Source organism: Coregonus clupeaformis, chromosome 10 (assembly GCF_020615455.1).
Source record: "Coregonus clupeaformis isolate EN_2021a chromosome 10, ASM2061545v1, whole genome shotgun sequence".
Classification (NCBI taxonomy): Eukaryota; Metazoa; Chordata; class Actinopteri; order Salmoniformes; family Salmonidae; genus Coregonus; species Coregonus clupeaformis.
Window position 1 is genome coordinate 31,681,627 of NC_059201.1, and position 23,648 is coordinate 31,705,274.

Here is a 23,648-nt window from a genome sequence, read left to right on the forward strand (position 1 = left end):
CCAAGGCTATAGGCTATTTGGTTATTTTATAAGGCTAGAGCGCGTTACTAATTTACATATTAGGTGTGACCATGGTTTGTGAATTGAGCGAACAGTAATGTAGGACGACATGAGCGCGCCACGGCATTGGAAATATAGTCTTGCAAAACGCAGGTATTTATTTAATTCTAAAACATGACAGTTCAATTATACTAATATGATGTGACATGAAGCCTGCTTTTAAAAACATTATATATCTTATCCAAGTAGGACAACCTTTCCCGTGAAGACGGATTTCACGTTTGTTTGAGATGCGCATCGACGCTAGGGCGGATGGGGGTTGTAGACGCGCGAGAAAAGGGCAGCTGATGAATTTCAATTGGAGTATGGAGCCACATTGGATACGCAGAAGAACAATATCGGGAAATTATAGCGGATGGGCCATTGCTAGGCTACATTGTAACATTTTAGTCTTTGATCGGGCAGTCTCCCGTGGCTTTACAACATTGAACAGCACCATGGAGACCACCGAACACGTCAGTCATATTCTCAGGGATGTGGATTCTATAGGCTCTATGTACTCTTCGTTGTAACAGTATAGGGACGTGTACATCACAGAAAATATTATAGCCACAATCCTTGAGTTCATGGCACGTCTTCGTTAATTTGATATTCAAATCTTCATCATCACTGGGCTCCTTTTCAGGCAAGTAACCTTCTGCAATATAATTTTGTAGAATTACTTTATAGCAAAAACGTGCATTCAAAGTCTGTCCTGGCGTAATTAAGAAATGTGATATATGATGCCTTCATCAACCCTACTGTTTGTGTCCATCTGCGTAGGCTATTGCTGTTTTAGCCTGTTAAACCGGGCTTAATTGAATGGGGAGATGGCCATATGTCGCACGCTGTTAGAATTACAAGAATTTTTAATCAGTGATATATTTTTTAAATAATTATACTATTTGACAACCTCACTACTGACACGGTAATGTATTTACATTTTAGTCATTTAGCAGACGCTCTTATCCAGAGCGACTTACAGTTAGTGAGTGCATACATTTTCATACTGGCCCCCCGTGGGAAACGAACCCACAACCCTGGCATTGCAAGCGCCATGGTCTACCAACTGAGCTGCATGGGACTATTTGTAGCGTTCCCACTGCGTTCTAATCCTGTCTCGCATGAAAAATCAAAATATCTGCCTATTTTGGTTTGTGATTAACTTACTTCTGGTTGTAGTTTACCCTACATTTTGACATTTCATCATGACACATTGATGAATTCCCATATCATGTTGGACACAGTCAATTGCCAGGAGATTTCAAAATATTATTCTGAATACTACAAAATTCTATGTTTGTAGGATTTCCTGACATATGGGAATGTATCATCTCCTCGAGCTGTTGCTGCATACATGCATAGGAGGATGATATGGAACATACATACACTACACAGTGCCCATCAATAGTTAATGCAGTTACAACCTAGAGGTTTTACTGCTTGTTCTCCGAAGCAATTATCTTGTAATCTGTCCCTGTTAGTGTCCTAAAACTATCCTACAGATTAAAATATTTATGTATTTTCTCAACTTTTAAAATGGTTACTTATGTTACTTTATGTTTATCATTTCAGCTTTAACAGTGGAGTTATTAGAGACAAGGTCTGTAAGGTGTGCATGTTCCCACACTCATTAACCAGCACTGGTATTAACACTATTATGAACACATTCTTGAACAAGGATATCTAGAGCTGCCAGGATCTCCCGGACAGTGCCTCAGGGTAATTCACTGCTGCTGCCGCTTTGATCTGTCTGGGAAACACTGCTGTTCTCATAAAGGGATTTTCTACATGGTTGCCAATGCAGTGGTATTTTTTGGTACTGATCACTTTAGAAGTGATATTTTTCGCATGGTCTTTGAGTTAATTGAGCATGACAATTAGAGGATGTTACAGTACATCAAGTAAAGTAAAAAATGGTCCAGAAATCAGTGGGTGGCAGACAGTAAACCTTTTTGAGTGCTTGTAATAATATAATAATAAAATGCCATTTAGCAGACACTTTTATCCAAAGCGACTTACAGTCATGCAGACATTTTTTGTGTATGGGTGGTCCCGGGGATCAAACCCACTACCCTGGCGTTACAAGCGCCGTGCTCTACCAGCTGAGCTACAGAGGACCAGGGGTAACATTTGTGCACACTGTTTTCTTGTAGCCCAAGTTAACTACAGCCAGTCATTCATTTGATTTATGAGTTACAGGTTGGTTTGGCCTTCATGTCATTGTTTCATATGAATTTCGGTATAATGATTATTCTACTTTTCTACAACCTGACCTTGTGTACTGTCAATTCCACTTCACGGCGTGGAAAGGGAGTTTGCAGACACAGGTGGAAACAAACATGATAGTTGTCTGTTATGCCAACGAGACACCATGTCCATGCCATTTATGTCCAACTGACAGGATTCGAGCAGCTGGCTTGATGTTCCATGAAAGTACCTATAAGCTGCCGTACATAAGGATCTAAACAAGGATCTCCTTGGGTCACACCCAAACTGACCCAGACTCAGCTGGATAGGTGAAAGTGCAGAAAGTGGTATACATTGTATCATACACATTGTGATATGTCAAGATTTTTGAACCAATATAAAGGGCTGGGGATTTCTAGGACAACATTTTTCACTGCAAGGATTTCTTTGTATTATAATTGTTTAACTCTGCATTGTTGGGAAGGGCTCGTAAGCAAGCATTTCACGGTAAAGTCTATACCCAATGTATTTGGTGCATGTGACAAATAACATATGATTTGATTTGGAATAGATACAGAGACCCTTCAGGTGTTACGGATCATGGGAAAACAGTATATTAATTATCTCCTGGGACACATTCCATTCTTTGTTCCATTCTCTTCTATCTTGAACCTACCAGATATCTAGTAGTGGGAGGAATCACTGGATTGCTTTCTCCTATACCGTTGTTTCAGATCGGCATAGGGGAGTGAGCCATCAAGGACAGAGGGAAGGGTTTCAAAATGGGAATACTGGGCTGGCCATAGGATTAGCCCCCATGTGCTAAACTGCTCTGGGCTGTGCTGAGAAGCATGTTATGATCAGTAGTTCAGGGAGGTACAGAGAGTGAGAAGAGATCATATTGGAAGGTCACCTGACCCTCCATAAGCCCTCCAACCCCCCATAAGCCCTCCACAGGGTCCAGCTGGTGGCTGGCTGTTCAGATGCAGCTTGTTGAATGAGAGGCAGACAGACTGTAATAAATCCTGAGGACTGTATTTACTTGAGTTAAAAAAAAATCCAAGCCTCACTCGCCCCCCAAATAAATGGCTTCCCTCCTTCTGCCTACTAAAAACATTGACTTTTAGTGCACCAGTTAGCTCTTTTTGACTTCATGTCTTTGTGATCTTCATTCTTTAGATTAGGAAACAATGATATTGTAGTGATAGAGGGAGAACAGCTAGAGCCAGAACAAGCAGATGCCTACTTTCTCTTACCTGCCCCTAACTCAGGCAAAACCAACTGGGACTTTTAGAGGGTAAGCAAATGAAAATGACTATAAAATTAACTAAACGGAAAATGTATTTTCGGCCAAAATGCATATGCTAAGATATATATTTAAAACTCTGTATTTTCAATTGAAGTTCCTTCCCAGTTGTGGACATTTCCTCAGTTGTCTTGTTAACTTTCTATCCCCCACCCCTTATGTTAAGGTAATGGTTTAGTCTCCCTATCTGTCCTCAGGGAATACTTTTATTTGGAATTATCAGAATTAAGTCAGGTGAAGAAAGTAACACGAACGAACACAGAGAAAATATGGCACAGCTACAGAAGAGAGCAGGTATATTAAAGATATCTGTTATCAGCTATGCTTACTTATGAGAGAGAGCTCTTCTAAAAAGATGATGCTGGTCAGGGAATGTTCTTAATGAAAAAAATAGGTTACTTATTATTAGTGTATATGTAGCATATCTGTTGAAGTGAGTTTGTGTGTCATTTGAAATAAATGGAATGGAGCTAAGCACAGGCAAAATCCTAGAGGAAAACCTGGTTTAGTCCCCTGTAGCTCAGTTGGTAGAGCATGGCGCTTGCAACGCCAGGGTTGTGGGTTCGACTCCCACGGGGGGGCAGTATGAAAAAATGTATGCACTCACTAACTGTAATTCGCTCTGGATAAGAGCGTTTGCTAAATGACTAAAATGTAATTTGACAGTTCATGACAGAAGCAGCCAGCAGCTGTGTAAACAATGGTTGTAGCCACTACCAGGAGTGAGTGTGTCACTGGATCCTCACCTGTCTGTCTCCACTGGAGCCGAGGTCACATTTCAGCTGCTCTTCTTTGGGTGTATTCTAGTAGCATCAACATCATAATGGTATCAAGACATCGGGTTGCTATAAATAACAAAGGATTTCCCTTTGGCAAGGACATACAGTAGTGGCCTACATCACAGCATTTAAAGTAGTATGCACTAAAATATGCAAATGAATATGTATTTGGACAGACACTTTGTTAACTGAGCTGTGATGGGTTTTTGCCTGCCCTGCGGTGGTGGGGCTATACAGCTTGTGAATATTATCATATAATAAGCTAAGTTTGTAAGGATACGTGGGTTTGTGAGAGTGGACATGGTAGTAGAGAGAGAGAGAGGCCTGCCCTGCAGCCTTGACCATGTGTCCCCTGGACTTGAATATTAAACTCCTGGCTGGTTTGCATTTGTATGCGTGTGACGCATGCTGCACAGGGGCTGCCTGCCTGCCTGCACTCACAGCACAGTTCATGTTTTAATCAGCATGTTTCCCTCCACAGCTCATCTTTATCACGATAACCATTGTCTAACTCCTAGCATGTGCTAGCGGGGTTTCCCTTTGTTTTGTCCTATATTTTGCTACCTTCCCGTAGCCTATAGCCAGGGTTTTCCCCAACATTTCCCCCCAAGTGGGCCAGCCTCCTAGCAATATGAGCTTCAGCCTCTCGCCATTTGAGTGACAGCTAGCAAGATGCACACCCAATAGAGCACGAGAGAGCGCAACGACGTGGTGCACATATCTGCACATTTGTGATGTGGTACACAATTTCGGGGACCACTTTTGGCTCGTGGATGCTACTTTAAGAACTGCTGTCTAAAAAGTATACAAAAGTACCAGAGAATATCTTTAAACTTTAATATTTTTTCAATGCTGAATTGAATGTCATTGATAAAATAGAAAGGTATCATGTATTTTTTTCGCAAACATCCTTTCTGAATTTAAAAGTAATCCAAGAAGTATCTGTAATCTCATTACTATATTTTTTGCTTGTAACATGACTAATTACAGTTTTTTATTTATTTATCAGATGACATGTAATCGGTTACTCCCCAACCCTTCCAATAGCCTTATCGTATTGTTAAAACTCACAGGTGTCCATCTCATCTAGTTACTCCCTGATGTTTCTATGATCATCTCACTGTCTCTCATCTCATTTGGTCTTACTGAGTGTTGATTTTCCTTTAAAACTCCTTTCTTTCCCATAGGATTCACTCAGGAATGTGATTTTAGTGCTGAGTTATTGTACCTGTGTCTCTGAACACATCTGCCCTCCTGATGTGTCAGTAGTTACCTCTGACTCACACCATAGGAGTCCTGTTGTATTTTACCAGCCACCCCCCTGTCTTCACCCCTCTCATGCCATATTTCCCTTGATTACTTATAAACTTTCTAAACTGATTGTGGAATGTTGAGATCTAGCTACTCACACTGCCTTGCTGTGCTTTGTGTATTGATTGGTTTGTGTTAAGGAAAACATTCCTAGATGCCGTGCCTACCTTATGGCTCCAGGCATCAACTCAGCACTTCCCTCCAAGAGGACACCCAACTGTTCCTGTTGGTTAACCCAACTGTTCCTGTCTGTCTCTCCATTTTTCCTCTCAATCTCTCAGTCTTGCTCCTTATCCCATGTTTTTAGACTGTTGAATGGCACATTGTTAAGACTTTTGGTCAAATGTTGGTCAACCACCTCCCTCTGGTCAATAACAATTACATTTACATTTACGTCATTTAGCAGACGCTCTTATCCAGAGCGACTTACAAATTGGTGCATTCACGCTATAGCCAGTGGGATAACCACTTTCCAAAAATATTTATTTATTTATATATATTTTTTAAAATTTTTTGGGGGGGTAGAAGGATTACTTTATCCTATCCCAGGTATTCCTTAAAGAGGTGGGGTTTCAAATGTCTCCGGAAGGTGGTGAGTGACTCCGCTGTCCTGGCGTCGTGAGGGAGCTTGTTCCACCATTGGGGTGCCAGAGCAGCGAACAATGTCCTCTTCAGTGCAGATTAAGTTAAATGAAGAATTTGATCATTATTGAATAGGAATGGAGTGGATTAATGTGATGTGCTGGGTCAGACTATCAGTGTCAATACACAGTGAATCGTTACTGTGACAGTTGTTTGTTTAAGAGGCTCCTCTGTGTCTGTCAATAGGAGGTCACACAGGGGGAATTTCACACTAGTATGAGCAAACAGAACGGTCTCAATTCCAGGACTGGAACCCATGTGAAATGTGTGAGGTAAACTATATATACAAAAGTATGTGGACACCCCTTCAAATGAGTGGATTCGGCTATTTCAGCCACACCCATTGCTGACAGGTGTATAAAATTGAGCACACAGCCATGCAGTCTCCATAGACAAACATTGGCAGTAGAATGGCCTTACTGAAGAGCTCAGTGACTTTCAACGTGGCACCGTCATAGGATGCCACCTTTCCAACAAGTAACATTTCTGCCCTGCAAGAACTGCCCCGGTCAACTATAAGTGTTGTTATTGTGAAGTGGAAACGTCTAGGAGAAACAACGGCTCAGCCGCGAAGTGGTAGGCCACACAAGCTCACAGAACGGGTCTGCCGAGTGCTGAAGCGCCTAGCCCGTAAAAATCGTCTGTCCTTGGTTGCAACACTCACTACCGAGTTCCAAACTGCCTCTGGAAGCAACGTCAGCACAAGAACTGTTCGTTGGGAGCGTCATGAAATGGGTTTCCATGGCCGAGCAGCCGCACACAAGCCTAAGATCACCATGCGCAATGCCAAGCGTCGGCTGAAGTGGTGTAAAGCTCGCCGCCATTGGACTCTGGAGCAGTAGAAACGCGTTCTCTGGAGTGATGAATAACCATCTGGCAGTCCGACGGACAAATCTGTGTTTGATGGATGCCAGGAAAATGGTACCTGCCCCAATGCGTAGTGCCAACTGTAAAGTTTGGTGGAGGAGGAATAGTGGTCTGGGGCTGTTTTTCATGGTTCGGGCTAGGCCACTTAGTTCCAGTGAAGGGAAATCTTAACGCTACAGCATACAATGATATTCTAGACGATTCTGTGCTTCCAACTTTGTGGCAACAGTTTGGGGAAGGCCCTTTCCTGTTTCAGCATGACAATGCCCCCGTGCACAAAGCTAGGGCCATACATAAATGGTTTGTCGAGATCGTTGTGGAAGAACTTGGCTGGCCTGCACAGAACCCTGACCTCAACCCCATCGAACACCTTTGGGAGAAATTGGAACGGCGACTGCGAGCCAGGTCTAATCGCCCAACATCAGTGCCTGACCTCACTAATGCTGTTGTAGCTGAATGGAAGCAAGTCCCCGCAGCAATGTTCCAACATCTAGTGGAAAGCCTTCCCAGCAGAGTGGAGGCTGTTATAGCAGCAAAGGGGGGACCAACTCCATTTTAATGCCCATGATTTTGGAATGAGATGTTTGACGAGCAAGTGTTCACATACTTTTGGTCATGTAGTGTATTTGAAGCATGGAGCTCCTGTATTGTATGACTGAGGTGGTAGATAAGTGTTACTTTTTTAACGATGATAATATGGTGCCGTTATCTGTACAGATCTTTAAAATGATCAAACCTTAGTCTTAGCCCTAGAGGCATTCTGTGTTGTTGATGGTGTTTTGTTTAGGAAAGAAGCATTTTATTATTTAGTAGACTGCAAGGAGCTGCCTGTTGTTTATGACTGAGATTCTGGAGTCTGAGTGAGCGATGCTTTGGCACTGAATAGTATCACTACTGTTTGCTCTCTTTGTAACGTAAGGGAATAAGGGCTGATTTGGAACAAAGCTTGCATGCAATTCAGGATAATACCACAAAGTAGAATGATAGGCTACCTCTGATTTCTTTAGACTGAGATGAGCAACCTCCTGCTTTGGCCAATGCTGGCAGGCTTTAAAGGTTCTTGTTGAGATGTTAGATATACACTATACAGTGCTATGAAAAACTATTTGCCCCCTTTCTAATTTTCTCTACTTTTGCATATTTGTGATACTGAATGTTATCAGATCTTCAACCAAAACCTAATATTAGATAAAGGGAACATAAGTGAACAAATAACACAACAATTACATATTTATTTCATTTATTTCATAAACAAAGTTATGCAACACCTAATTCCCCTGTGTGAAAAAGTAATTGCCCCCTTACACTCAATAACTGGTTGTGCCACCTTTAGCTGCAATGACTCCAACCAAAAACTTCCTGTAGTTGTTGATCAGTCTCTCACGTCGCTGTGGAGGAATTTTGGCCCACTCTTCCATGCAGAACTGCTTTAACTCAGTGACGTGTGGGTTTTCAAGCATGAACTGCTTGTTTCAAGTCCTGCCACAACATCTCAATTGGGATTAGGTCTGGACTTTGACTAGGCCATTCCAAAACTTCCAATTTGTTGCTTTTTAGCCATTTTCATGTAGACTTGATTGTGTGTTTTGGATCATTGTCTTGCTGCATGACCCAGCTGCGCTTCAGCTTCAGCTCACAGACGGATGGTCTGACATTCTTCTGTAGAATTCTCTGATACAGAGCAGAATTCATGGTTCCTTCTATTAAGGCAAGTCGTCCAGGTCCTGAGGCAGCAAAGCATCCCCAAACCATCACACCACCACCACCATGCTTGACCTTTGGTATGATGTTCTTACTGTTGAATGCAGAGTTTGGTTTTCACCAGGCATTACTGGAACCATGTCGTCCTGTTAATCTGTTTTTCCAAAATGATTAATCAGGACCCACTTGTGGGCCATGTTCCTGACAAAAAATATTGTTTTTGTTTATTTGGTGAGTTACAAGAAAATCCCAAAGGCTCGGCTCACAACACAAACAAGTTTGGGAGCCACTGTGTGGAAAACGCTGTCAATTGAAATAAACTGTTGGGTGCCCGCTGTCTTCAGTGAATTTGTGCAACTGTGCATAAACAAAGGATGTTTAGTCTTACTTTCAGGGCAAGGTCATTGCTGTTACTTTTGGTTCATTCTTTTTTTGTGTGTTGGTTACCTTTGACATTTGAGACATTAAATACACACATGGTTTAGGTTTCTCTCCATCTGTTCTTCTCCATACATTATTTATGCTGTTTCGCTCTCACTCCTCTTCTAAGACATTATTGTCAGCTCTAAGAGATACATTTTACCTACACTGAACAAAAATATAAACGCAACATGTAAAATGTTGGCCCCATGTTTCATGAACTGAAATAAAAGATCCCAGAAAATGTCCATATTCACAAAAAGCTTATTTCTCTCAAATGTTGTGCACAAATTTGTTTACATCCCTGTTAGTGAGCATTTCTCCTTTGCCAAGACAATACATCCACCTGACAGGTGTGGCATATCAAGAAGCTGATTAAACAGCATGATCATTACACAGGTGCACCTTGTGCTGGGGGCAATGAAAGGCCCCTCTAAAATGTGCAGTTTTGTCACACAACACAATGCCACAGATGTCTCAAGTTTTGAGGGAGTGTGCAATTGGCATGCTGACTGCAGGAATGTCCACCAGAGCTGTTGCTAGATAAATTAATGTTAATTTCTCTACCATAAGCCACCTCTAACGTCGTTTCAGAGAATTTGGCAGTATGTCCAACCGGCCTCACAGCCGCAGACCTCAAGCCAGCCCAGGACCACCACCTCTGATTTCTTCACCTGCTGGATCGTCTGAGAACAGCCACCCGGACAGCTGATAAAAGTGTGGGCTTGCACAACCAAAAAATTTTTGCACAAACTGTCAGAATCCGTCTCAGGGAAGCTCATCTGCGTGCTCATCGTCCTCACCAGGGTCTTGACCTGACAATATCACCCATGTTTGGGATGCTCTGGATCGACGTGTACGACAGCGTGTTCCAGTTCCCCCCAATATCCAGCAACTTTGTACAGCCATTGAAGAGGAGTGGGACAACATTCCACAGGCAGCAATCAACAGTGATCAACTGTATGCGAAGGAGATGTATCGCGCTGCATGAGGCAAATGGTGGTCACACCAGATACTGACTGGTTTTCTGATCCACGCCCCTACTTTTTGTTTTAAGGTACAGTGAGGGAAAAAAGTATTTGATCCCCTGCTGATTTTGTACGTTTGTCCACTGAAAAAGAAATGATCAGTCTATAATTTTAATGTTAGGTAACAACAAAAAAACAACAACAAAAAAATCCAGAAAAACGCATGTCAAAAATGTTATAAATTGATTTGTATTTTAATGAGGGAAATAAGTATTTGACCCCTCTGCAAAACATGACTTAGTACTTGGTGGCAAAACCCTTGTTGGCAATCACAGAGGTCAGACGTTTCTTGTAGTTGGCCACCAGGTTTGCGCACATCTCAGGAGGGATTTTGTCCCACTCCTCTTTGCAGATCTTCTCCAAGTCATTAAGGTTTCGAGGCTGATGTTTGGCAACTCGAACCTTCAGCTCCCTCCGCATATATTCTATGGGAATAAGGTCTAGAGACTGGCTAGGCCACTCCAGGACCTTAATGTGCCTCTTCTTGAGCCACTCCTTTGTTGCCTTGGCCGTGTGTTTTGGGTCATTGTCATGCTGGAATACCCATCCACGACCCATTTTCAATGCCCTGGCTGAGGGAAGGAGGTTCTCACCCATGATTTGACGGTACATGGCGCCGTCCATCGACCCTTTGATGTGGTGAAGTTGTCCTGTCCCCTTAGCAGAAAAACACCCCCAAAGCATAATGTTTCCACCTCCATGTTTAACGGTGGGGATGGTGTTCTTGGGGTCATAGGCAGCATTCCTCCTCCTCCAAACACAGCGATTTTAGCTGATGGCAAAGAGCTCCATTTTGGTCTCATCTGACCACAACACTTTCACCCAGTTCTCCTCTGAATCATTCAGATGTTCATTGGCAAACTTCAGACGGGCATGTATATTTGCTTTCTTGAGCAGGGGGACCTTGTGGGCGCTGCAGGATTTCAGTCCTTCACGGCGTAGTGTGTTACCAATTTTTTTCTTCGTGACTTTGGTCCCAGCTGCCTTGAGATCATTGACAAGATCCTCCCGTGTAGTTCTGGGCTGATTCCTCACCGTTCTCATGATCATTGCAACTCCACGAGGTGAGATCTTGCATGGAGCCCCAGGCCGAGGGAGATTGACAGTTATTTTGTGTTTCTTCCATTTGCGAATAATCGCACCTACTGTTGTCACCTTCTCACCAAGCTGCTTGGCGATGGTCCTGTAGCCATTCCAGCCTTGTGTAGGTCTACAATCTTGTCCCTGACATCCTTGGAGAGCTCTTTGGTCTTGGCCATGGTGGAGAGTTTGGAATCTGATTGATTGATTGCTTCTGTGGACAGGTGTCTTTTATACAGGTAACAAACTGAGATTAGGAGCACTCCCTTTAAGAGTGTGCTCCTAATCTCAGCTCGTTACCTGTATAAAAGACACCTGGGAGCCAGAAATCTTTCTGATTGAAAGGGGGTCAAATACTTATTTCCCTCATTAAAATGCAAATCAATTTATAACATATTTGACATGCGTTTTTCTGGATTTCTTTGTTGTTATTCTGTCTCTCACTGTTCAAATAAACCTACCATTAAAATTATAGACTGATCATTTCTTTGTCAGTGGGCAAACGTACAAAATCAGCAGGGGATCAAATACTTTTTTCCCTCACTGTATCTGTGACCAACAGATGCATATCTGTATTCCCAGTCATGTGAAATCCATAGATTAGGGCCTAATTTATTTATTTCAATTGACTGATTTTCTTATATGAACTGTATCTCAGTACAATCTTTGAAATTGTTGCATGTTGAATTTATATTTTTGTTCAGTATAGATAGACAGGCAGGCAGACAGGGAGATCGGCTCCACCTCGTCCCTACGACTGCAGCACAGCCGTGCTTAAGCAATCCTTTGAATGAACCTGTTAACGTGAAGCCATCCAAATTGCATCAAGCATACTTTTTCTATAATGCACATATGATTGACATAGACAGGCTAGGTCTGATAGTCTGTCACATTCTGTATTAACTGTAGGCCTATTCGTGTTTAGTCACATTACTGAAAATGTAAATGCTCTGTCTCTTTCCGTTACAGGATTTAACATTAGACACCTGATCACTTTACTGTTGGGACGGATGTGTAAGATGCACATTTCTTACTGGCTTAACAAAAATAGATGGCTAACCAAACAAGTGGAGAACATATGCTTGAAATTGCAAGGTATTTTAATGTATGTAAGCCAACCTGTGCTCTGTGCCAAGTTATTTGTTAGGTAACGACAGTGCTCTCTCTGTAGGTGAGGTTTTGATTGGCTGAGGTTTGAGAAGCAAGACCTCACGAATCAGACCACATGGAGGTCAAAGGGCGCATCATCACATCCATGGGTGTGGGGGCTCCAGGTGAGTTTTACACCTCCACAAAGAGATTTTGGGGTATTTAGTAATCTCGCATGAACAGACGCATGTAAGATAGGATGGTATCATAGCGTCTGTCAACAAACAGACTGTGGGATGTGACGACTAACAAGGAAATTTGTTCCGTTGTACAGATTTTTTCGTCACTGATAATTTGGACAATTCCCGATTTCGCAGGTGTTTGCATCTTTCGAATTTCGGAAGAGGATAGGACATTTGGCCCATAGACTTGCCCGAAACTTGCAGAGAAAGGGGGGTGGAGCTACCACCCTGCTTCCGCTCCTCGTTGTAGTATATTTTCTAACTATCAGACATGTTTTTGAGTTATGTACCCAGTAGGTCCCTCAGGTCCTCTGGCACTGGCCTTTTAACTATCCCAAAGCCTAGGACCAAGAGGCATGGAGAGGCAGCTTTTAGTTACTATATACCCAGCATCCGGAAAAGCCTGCCAGAGAACCTGAGGGGGGCTGAAACTGTGGACATATTTAAAAGAGATCTTAAAACACCTTTTTGGCTTTGCTTTTTTAGTATTTCAGTTTTTATTGTTATTATTTTGTTTTTCTATCCTCTTATGTTTGTTGTTCAGTAATTATTTCTGTTTTTATTTTCATTGTTGTTGTTGTTGTTTTGGGGGGGGGGTTGAAATGTGCTGTATAAATAAAGCTTGATTTGAACACATCTGCCCCCAGAACTTAATTGAGCATCTGGCACAAGTACGCAATATTTTAGTTCTGGGTTTCTGATATTAAGTACTTAGTAACACCATTGCTGTTACATAGTAATTGTATACTTGTTGTCTTAACTGAATATGTTGATGTGTTTGTTGGTGTATAGATCAGGACAGCAAGCTGCAAGCTGAGCGCATCTCCGCACTGCAGGAGAGAAAGCAACTCCTGGAGGATATCCTCAGCAGCCGAGTGGGAGAGCTGAGACAAGTGTGTCTGCTGGAGGCGGTCAGTTCCTCTCTCCTACCTCTTACCTATTGTAGGGCTCAGGTCAGTTCCTCTCTCCTACCTCTTACCTATTGTAGGGCTCAGGTCAGTTCCTCTCTCCTACCTTTTAACTATTGTAGGGCTCAGGTCAGTTCCTCTCTCCTACCTTTTAACTATTGTAGGGCTCAGGTCAGTTCCTCTCTCCTATCTCTTACCTATTGTAGTGCTCAGGTCAGTTCCTCTCTCCTATCTCTTACCTATTGTAGGGCTCAGGTCAGTTCCACTCTCCTACCTTTTAACCATTCTAAGGCTCAGGTCAGTTCCTCTCTCCTACCTTTTAACTATTCTAAGGCTCAGGTCAGTTCCTCTCTCCTACCTTTTAACTATTCTAAGGCTCAGGTCAGTTCCTCTCTCCTACCTTTTAACTATTGTAGGGCTCAAGGCATTTTAGAGAGAATGGCTCCATACACCCAAGCCATGCTATAGAGATGCGTGCTTTATGAGATTATTGGAAAGCAAAAACCAACGTTAGGTTTGTTTTCTGTATCTGACTCAATACAGAGCAGCTCTAAACCGCTGTAAACCTCAACCACCTGAAATAATAAATCAGGCTCAATGAGTTTGGCTGCACAGATGAAAGAACAATATTTTGCAACTTGACATTACAAAGCAAAGTTTAAAGAGCAACTGCCCCTAAAAACCAACTTCTCGTTTAGAAAACAGCCTAAGTGGCATGGATATGAGTCAGAAACATTTATTCTACTGTAATAATTTACTACAAAGTGTAAATAGGATAATTTTGGTCATAAAGTCAGTCTCATCCAAAACAGAGTTTTGTGAGACTTGTGGTCGTAATTGCATCACAATGTCCACATGGCAGCACACAAGTAATCAGCATTTCGGAGTGCAGCTGTACTTGACCCAATTGTAATGCTGTGGTAAATATGGGTTGACTTTGGAAATCCCTATAGGACTAGTTAGGGACCATCTGCAAAATTCCAATAGCTCCAAATTTCAATGACTTAAAAACCTCAAACCAACTATTAATTGTAGAAATTCATATACAAATATTGAAAGCATTTATGAGAACTAAAAGGTGTGCAACAAAATATTGTCTCATTTACAATGTGTAATTTATTGACAGACCCTAATTAGCCCCGGAGATAGGCTATCCAAAGTCAAACCAACTTTGCCACAGTCGCACACCAGCCAACTAAAGCTAATTGGCTAAATCATTTGGCTAACTCTTGTGAACACACACAAGAGACACCCACATCAAACCACACCCCTAAACCAACTCGCGTTCTAATTCAGTCATGGCCACTATCATTTTCTAATAAACCAAATCTAAAACGAGGTAAAATCAGGAAGTGCAGTCACCTTTTAAAGTTTCCCCTTGCAGAGCAGCGTCAGTTAAGAATATGTAGCGAAAGTGTATGAATATTAGCCTGATTTCTCCTGAGACAGAGACAGATATACTGTACCAGGCACCAGATCCAGCTTTTCACTCACAGCTGTTTCACACATTCCCCCTGATTTTGGTTTAGAATTCAACACAGATGTGTCTCAGCTTCTCTCTAGGCTAAGATTATTCATGCATGGAAATGCTCTCTATATACTGTTTAGTGCATTAGATTTGGTGATTTGATGCACTACCATTCAAATGATACTATTCTTGACCAACATAGTTTAATTTACATTTACATGTACGTCATTTAGCAGACGCTCTTATCCAGAGTGACTTACAAATTGGTGCATTTACCTTATAGCCAGTGGGATAACCACTTTACAAAATGTTTTTTTTTTTTTTTGGGTGGGGTAAGGGGGGGGTAGAAGGATTACTTCATCCTATCCCAGGTATTCCTTAAAGAGGTGGGGTTTCAAGTGTCTCCGGAAGGTGGTGAGTGACTCCACTGTCCTGGCGTCGTGAGGGAGCTTGTTCCACCATTGGGGTGCCAGAGCAGCGAACAGTTTTGACTGGGCTGAGCGGGAACTGTGCTTCCGCAGAGGTAGGGGGGCCAGCAGGCCAGAGGTGGATGAACGCAATGCCCTCGTTTGGGTGTAGGGACTGATCAGAGCCTGAAGGTACGGAGGTGCCGTTCTCCTCACAGCTCCGTAGGCAAGCACCATGGTCTTGTAGCAGATGCGAGCTTCAACTGGAAGCCAGTGGAGTGTGCGGAGGAGCGGGGTGACGTGAGAGAACTTAAGAAGGTTGAACACCAGACGGGCTGCAGCATTCTGGATGAGTTGTAGGGGTTAAATGGCACAGGCAGGGAGCCCAGCCAACAGCGAGTTGCAGTAATCCAGACGGGAGATGACAAGTGCCTGGATTAGGAGCTGTGCCGCTTCCTGTGTAAGGCAGGGTCGTACTCTCCGAATGTTGTAGAGCATGAACCTACAGGATCAGGTCACCGCCTTGATGTTAGCGGAGAACGACAGGGTGTTGTCCAGGGTCACGCCAAGGCTCTTCGCACTCTGGGAGGAGGACACAACGGAGTTGTCAACCGTGATAGCGAGATCATGGAACGGGCAGTCCTTCCCCGGGAGGAAGAGCAGCTCCGTCTTGCCGAGGTTCAGCTTGAGGTGGTGATCCGTCATCCACACTGATATGTCTGCCAGACATGCAGAGATGCGATTCGCCACATGGTTATCAGAAGGGGGAAAGGAGAAGATTAGTTGTGTGTCGTCTGCGTAGCAATGATAGGAGAGGCCATGTGAGGATATGACAGAGCCAAGTGACTTGGTGTATAGCGAGAATAGGAGAGGGCCTAGAACTGAGCCCTGGGGGACACCAGTGGTGAGAGCACGTGGTGCGGAGACAGATTCTCGCCACGCCACTTGGTAGGAGTGACCGGTCAGGTAGGACGCAATCCAAGAGTGAGCCGCGCCGGAGATGCCCAACTCGGAGAGGGTGGAGAGCAGGATCTGATGGTTCACAGTATCAAAGGCAGCAGACAGGTCTAGAAGGACAAGAGCAGAGGAGAGAGAGTTAGCTTTAGCAGTGCGGAGAGCCTCCGTGACACAGAGAAGAGCAGTCTCAGTTGAATGACCAGTCTTGAAACCTGACTGGTTTGGATCAAGAAGGTAATTCTGAGAGAGATAGCAAGAGAGTTGGCTAAAGACGGCACGCTCAAGAGTTTTGGAGAGAAAAGAAAGAAGGGATACTGGTCTGTAGTTGTTGACATCAGAGGGATCGAGTGTTGGTTTTTTGAGAAGGGGTGCAACTCTCGCTCTCTTGAAGACGGAAGGGACATAGCCAGCGGTCAAGGATGAGTTGATGAGTGAGGTGAGGTAAGGGAGAAGTTCACCGGAGATGGTCTGGAGAAGAGAGGAGGGGATAGGGTCAAGCGGGCAGGTTGTTGGGCGGCCGGCCGTCACAAGTCGCAAGATTTCATCTGGAGAGAGAGGGGAGAAAGAAGTCAAAGCATAGGGTAGGGCAGTGTGAGCAGGAACAGCAGTGTCATTTGACTTAACAAACGAGGATCGGATGTCGTCAACCTTCTTTTCAAAATGGTTGACGAAGTCATCCACAGAGAGGGAGGGGGGAGGAGGATTCAGCAGGGAGGAGAAGGTGGCAAAGAGCTTCCTAGGGTTAGAGGCAGATGCTTGGAATTTAGAGTGGACTGTACCAGGCACCTGTACCAGGCATCTTCATATTATCACAGTAGCATTAGTTCAGGCTAATTTTAAGATACACAGGCTGGAGACTGTAACAGTGTATGATATAAATGTTTATTACATTTGTTCCTATTGCTCTATTATATAACCATATTTTATAACAGACATTATGAAATTTGACTTGGCAGTGGACATATGAAAACAGTGGTAAAAAAGGATGAAAATGTATGCACTCACTACTGTAAGTCGCTCTGGATAAGAGTGTCTGCTAAATGATTGCTTTTTACAAATGGTAGCTTTTTAATCAAACTATGCTAATTCTGTTGCATGAATGTTGTCTGCAGGAGCTGACCGGGATGGTCCCACATGCTTTTCCCCTGGAGACAGGAGAGAGAGCTCCCGTTGTACAGCGCAGGGCTGGCCTGGCACATAACACCAAGGGAGAGGTCAGAGAACATTCAGATACTATGACATTGGTCACAGAGGACCTGTATGTCTGTTAATACTGGTTATCATCACATCACTGACTAAGTTATTGCTTTGTGCAGGATGAGACAGGTCAGCGAAGGCAGATGAAAACACTCTTCAGTGGTGCTCTGTACAGACACTCAGAGTCAGACAGGAATGTCCCCAACAGCAGGAGGACCGTTCACCGGGGATGCCACACAGGTAAGGTAGTGCTGCGTACAGCAAGAGTTCAAAGACGTATTAACAGCTATACATAAAGATCTTGCACAATGTTTCCATGATATCCATAGAGAAAAGGCTGAACAACCTCTCACCACACATATAATTTCACTTTGATATGAGGCAGTTTCCTCTCCGATGCTGTGATGGCCTGTGTATTTGGTCTCCACTTCCTGCCTATGTTGTACTGTGTAAAAAACACATTTCACTGCACCTATCCAGTGCATGTGACAATAAAACATCTTTATTTATTATTTATTACTGAGGTTGTTGTTGCCTGTGATGACAGATTGTGTTTGTTTATCTTCCAGAGGACACGGTGATGTCGGAGAGTACTAGCTCCATGTCAGATTCAACATCCCATGACAATGGTGAGTCAGCCAGACCTGCAAATACAATAATAACAACTGAATCTGTAAAAGCTGGTCTGTAAAATCATTGATCTTTGTCTGTTCCACAAATACAACAGTCTTGCAAAATATTCTCAAAATGTCTAGGCGGAGTTAGTATCATTACATTATTCTGTGAGGCTACAGAAAAGAGAGATTGTATGATTGGTACTGTTCACATTCACAGTTTATAATTCAATTACTGGATGACAGATCAGATTTCAGTCCCGATCGTGAAAATGAGAGGGACGAAGAATCACATTTCTCCTCCTTAAATTCTGAATTACACGGCTGCTGCCTGAGTATGTTCATGAAAGAGAATAACCTGTTAGAGTGACTCAAGTTAAGACCAAACCCCATCTTCTCCCTGCCTCAGAGGAGTCCTCTCCCAGTGTGGCAGAAGACCACCGCTCCATGTCCCAGCCCCGTCTGGGCAGTCCAGAACACCAGGTCTGTAGGAAACTGTCCCCAGTGGAGATATACTATGAAATGAGAACACGCCGTAACTCTGTGACCAGCTCTATCAGGTAATGTCAGTGTGTGTGTGTGTACGTGTAACGTACTCCTTCTTCTTGTGTCTAATGCTATGTTCTGATGTTTTTCCCTAGCCCTAGTCATTCTCTACCAAGGAGTGCATCTAATGTTGAAGGCAGAAGTGTTCCTGCTACCCCCCTCCTCGCCCGAACCGCCCCAATCAGTGTTCATGTCAGGTAATATTCCTCCTCTGGTCCAGTGCTTCTGCTTAATGCAGCACATCCACTGCTACCCACCCACTATGATGACAGAGAGGCTGACCGAATGACCGATGAGTGCAGCAGGTAATTAGGCTACAGAACATGCCAGTGATGGAAAACGTTATATCAACATTTTATTATCAAGGCAAGATTATTTATTTTGTGAGAAGTCAAATGCTTAGTGTCATATTGACTTATATCATGTTATTTTTTTTAATGTCTTTATGTATTAGGTTTGATATCACAAATTCAATCAATTGAAAATGAAATGTAAAGATAGTGTGTTTACATTATGACAATAACCTATCATAATAAGCTCATCAAATGCTCATTGCTCTCTATCGCTCCTTCAGATTGGATGGCTCTGGTGGGATTTCACTAAAGCAGTGGTCTGGCAGCCTGGATGTACCACATATGGAGCCCCTGGCCCAGGAAGGTTCCTCCTCGGAGCGCAGAGGCTGCCCTTACAGCTCCCGTGCCCGGCGGAGCAACAGTTCTGAGGCCCTGCTTGACCGCTCCAGTCTCCCCGAGGACTCAGCCCCCAGAAACGGGATGCCCCCCAGAGGAGGGCCCTACAAAAGCTCTGAGGCCCTCACTGACGGCAAGCTGAGGCACATCCACCTGGGCAGTCCTGAGAGACAGGAGCAGGGCAACCTGCGGCTGTCCATGGGTGGGAGAGGAGAAGCAGCAGGAGGAGGGGGTTACAATGAGCTCCTAATGGATTACATCTGGGGGAAGCAACAGAGGATGCAAGTGCAACACCAGCTGTACCAATCAACAGGTAGAATCTGGCAGGACATTTCCTCTCCTCGATCGTCCACTGCTGCAGTGCCTCCTCACGCCAACGGCTTCTCCCACTCCCAGGTGCATCTTCCCAGCGCTGCCCCTCCCTACAGTCCCATGGTGATCCGTAGCTCCCAGGCTGAGCCTCGCAGAGTCAAAGTCACCCGGACCAAGTCCTGCGGACCCTTCATCCCCCTGCAGCAGGACGCCATCCTGCTCTCTGCCTATGAGTCTCCCCACCCTGCCCCAAGCTCCACTACCTCCTCCATTCCCAACCTGCACCCCTTCCAGACTGAGCTGTCCGGCCCGTCATTCAATCGCAGGCCTCCCCAGTTCTCTCTCCCCACCCCTGAGGACTCGACAAGGAGTCTGCATAAAGCCTTGGCACTGGAGGGTCTCAGAGACTGGTACCTGAGGAGCGCCCTCGGCTACCCTACCACCACGTCAAAGGGGCATGATGCAGGGGTCTCCCACCTCTCACACCCCCACCCTTTGGTGCACCAGGCTCAGTCTATACAAGGTGATCCACTCCATAGGTCCCAGATGTCTCAGTCAGCCAGCTTCCATGGCCACCCACTGCATGGAAGGTGAGTATTTCTCTGCTTAGGAATGATTGTTGGTAACATTCACACAGGTGCACATTACGGTACTTTTGATCATGTTTGTTTGCTGAGTACTATAATGATTTGTGCCCTCTCTATGGCAGGTCAATGGAGTTCTCACTCTATCAAGAGCCCATTCATCCTCAGAAGCAAGACATGACTCCCAGTGCTGACCCTGGCACTTTGGTCTAATGTAGCTGAATATATATTCAAACACACATGTGCACAGGCGCACACACGCGCACACACAGACAGACACAGACAGACAGACACACACACACACACAGACACACACACAGATCCAAACACTGTAAAAAGGAGCTGATATAAGGTGACCTCACAAGCTAAAAAAAAAACATTACAACCCCAGCAGAAAAAGACTGTAAGGCCATGCTGAATGCCCTCTGTTGAAAATGAGCCCACCCACTTTTGACCCCTAGATCGCAAAGCGAGGAATGGATTTGCACTGGATCTGTCCCCGGAGTCTCAGAATATATTGTTATTCTGTAGCTACTGTATACTGTATTGTATTTTATCGTTGGTCAGACCCAAGCCACATTTAACAAACATCCTCCTTGTTTAACCTAACAAATCTCCCAAGATATAATTTTTTACAGAATAAAGTATATGTATTCTAAATTACTATTTTGTATCTTCTGAGATATAAATAATAGTTATATAAAATAGGTAATTTCGTGTCTTGTGAATTACAAAAATATGTAATGAACTCATATCAACTAAAAAGTATTTAGACACACCAGTGAATGTGTAAATTAACCTGTTTGTAAACATGAATATATATGTCTTATCTCTTCATCTGTCCATCAAACATACACATTTCAACTGTGCTTGCTATTTCTCATGTTTGTTAAATGAACACAAATCCTTTCAAAGCTTGGTCTTCAATCAACAAATGAAAGCAATTCCTGATGTTGCCAAATTGTGTTGTTTCATGCAAGCTAATTATTCTGCATTTCCTAAGAGTCCAGCTGCTGAAAGGACATAATAGTCAAGTTCAGATAAAACCCTGAGGACTTTTAGAGGTCTATGACAGTCGTTTAATGAACTTTCTATTAATTTCTATTCATTCAGTTGCGTAGCACGTTTTCCGTCAGAGCACTTTATGAACATCAAAAGCCTTATCCAATTGCAGCAGTGGGATGGGGAAATTGTCCCCAAGAGAGAACACACTAAAACCAGAAAATGGTTGACAGGGTATGAAGTTTGAGCAAATAAGAAAAGTGTTACCAGGTTGAAGTTCATGTTCAAGTCTACGTCAAGGTGGAATGTTTGTGGCCCATTTGGACATTCAAGATCAAAGTGATGTAGTGTATAATATTATGTATATATCAGATTGTAACAACATTATCAACAATAAACCACATATTTGGATATGTATGTATCATGATAATAAGCTAGATTTGATGCTAAATTCCTATATAAACTGATGTCAACTTAATGTGGAGAAATGAAACGGGGTCTAACTAGAACAGGGCTAGGGGATGGGACTGTTGGCATGAGCAGGCCTTATGTCAGAACTCATAAGTGTGCTAGTATGAGATTCCGTTTCCATTGTATCATGTCATACGCTACTCCTATTGGATCATGTCATACGCTACTCCTATTGGTGGCACAATGTTATCATAATGGTAAAAAAATATTTAAAGTAATTCATGCCATGCCCAAATACCACCGCAGTTCAAGAACGACACATTTATAAGCTTCCCATGACATGTGCTTGTCTGTTCTTGTGTATCTTAGGTTCATGATTATACCATTATAAAAGGGCATCACTAACAACATGAATGGTAGGAAATGAATACCTCTGGAAAGAAATGTATGAGGAGCTAATAATGATCTTTCATTTTAACTGAGGAAAACAGACTCGTTAATGTCATGGCTTCATCTATTGACATGTTTTACAGGTGAAGATATTCCTTTTATCTCAAGTACCTTTAGTGGAATGTTATATTGGTTTTAAATGTTGGTGTTTTCACATTCAATAGTTAGTGTGTGAATTTCTTCAAGCTAGTCTAAACCTGAAACTGATGACCAAACTGCTGTGCATTGGGGGGTTGTAAATGTATTTTTCAGGTGATGTACTTATGTCTGTAAAACATAAATTAATATACATTTAGCTTGAAGGAAATTTATCCAGAATATATATTGTATATTTATGAACTTATAACATTTTTTATCTATTTGTGAAATACACTTCTGTCATAAAACCCATTCAGCACCAGCCAGAGAAGTGTGGTGTTAACTAACATTTAAAGTGTATTAGTTGTAGCTTTTCAGAGAATGAGTTATGTTGATTGACTGGAATTGGTTGTGACATATTGACTGAAATCCCCTTCAGTTTTTCTCCTGATTTTTTTTCATCCTATTACACTATGACCATATTTCAAAGGGGTGATAAATACAGTTTCTGTTTGAGGCGGATGGGGTACATTCATTGATATTTTTTTAAATAAAGTGTCATCATGGTAAATTCAACATCTTGAATTGGAATCATTAAAAAAAAACTATATTGATTTTCGTTTATTTACAATGTAATTACTGTGAGTGATTTGCCTCAATAAAATAAAATGTGTATATCATAGGACATTTCATCAGTTCATCCTTATTAGCCTAATTCTAATGGCTTTGGCTTTGCTAGAAGAATTTGGCACAATTTGACATATTACTTATTTAAAACATTTTTAAATAGCTAACTAGTGTAGCCTATGGTGCTGCCAGCCACACAGCATGTACTGTCCAGTCAGCCACTGGCACAGCTCAGCTCATGTCATTTTCAGAAGGTGTGCTTTGCTTATGGGCAGACACGCACGCGGAGCAAACTAGCGATGGGCATTCCGAGTCTTTTCGGTGAGCCGGCTGGCTCATTTGCTCCGTTCACGTAAAAAAGCAGGCCTATTTGGCTCCCAAACGGCTCATTGTTCAAAATGTTTAAAAATCGAACTAGAACCATGAAAAAGGGCAAATCTTCAATGTAACGCCCAAAAGGTAGGCAACCATTATGTCAGATCGTGAAATGCGCGTTCAAATATATTTTTACCTGGCCAAATTATTACTTTTTGCATGGACCAGATTGATGCGCTCTCCCCACTATTTATTGTTTCTGCAGTGAGGATTCACCTTCTTTAGGTAATTATTTTGTAACTTATCTGCAGAAAAACGTTATTTTGAGCTAAAAAAGTAGTAGCAGTAGTATGCAAATCAGGGAGCCAAATGAATGAATCTTTCACTGA

At 43.0% G+C, this 23,648-nt stretch overlaps 1 protein-coding gene across 1 annotated transcript; it reads left to right on the top strand.

Annotated features, from left to right (window-relative positions):
* The first annotated feature begins 92 nt into the window (after positions 1–92).
* On the top strand, positions 93–22,893 carry ccdc120b (coiled-coil domain containing 120b). The gene is made up of 10 exons (XM_045222963.1): positions 93–685; positions 12,535–12,637; positions 13,487–13,605; positions 17,547–17,648; positions 17,751–17,871; positions 18,201–18,260; positions 18,655–18,805; positions 18,887–18,988; positions 19,366–20,382; positions 20,502–22,893. Exons 2-10 carry the CDS (start codon positions 12,589–12,591, stop codon positions 20,587–20,589), a joined length of 1,809 nt encoding a protein of 602 aa, XP_045078898.1. The 5' UTR covers positions 93–685; positions 12,535–12,588; the 3' UTR covers positions 20,590–22,893.
* The last annotated feature ends 755 nt before the right edge of the window (positions 22,894–23,648 follow it).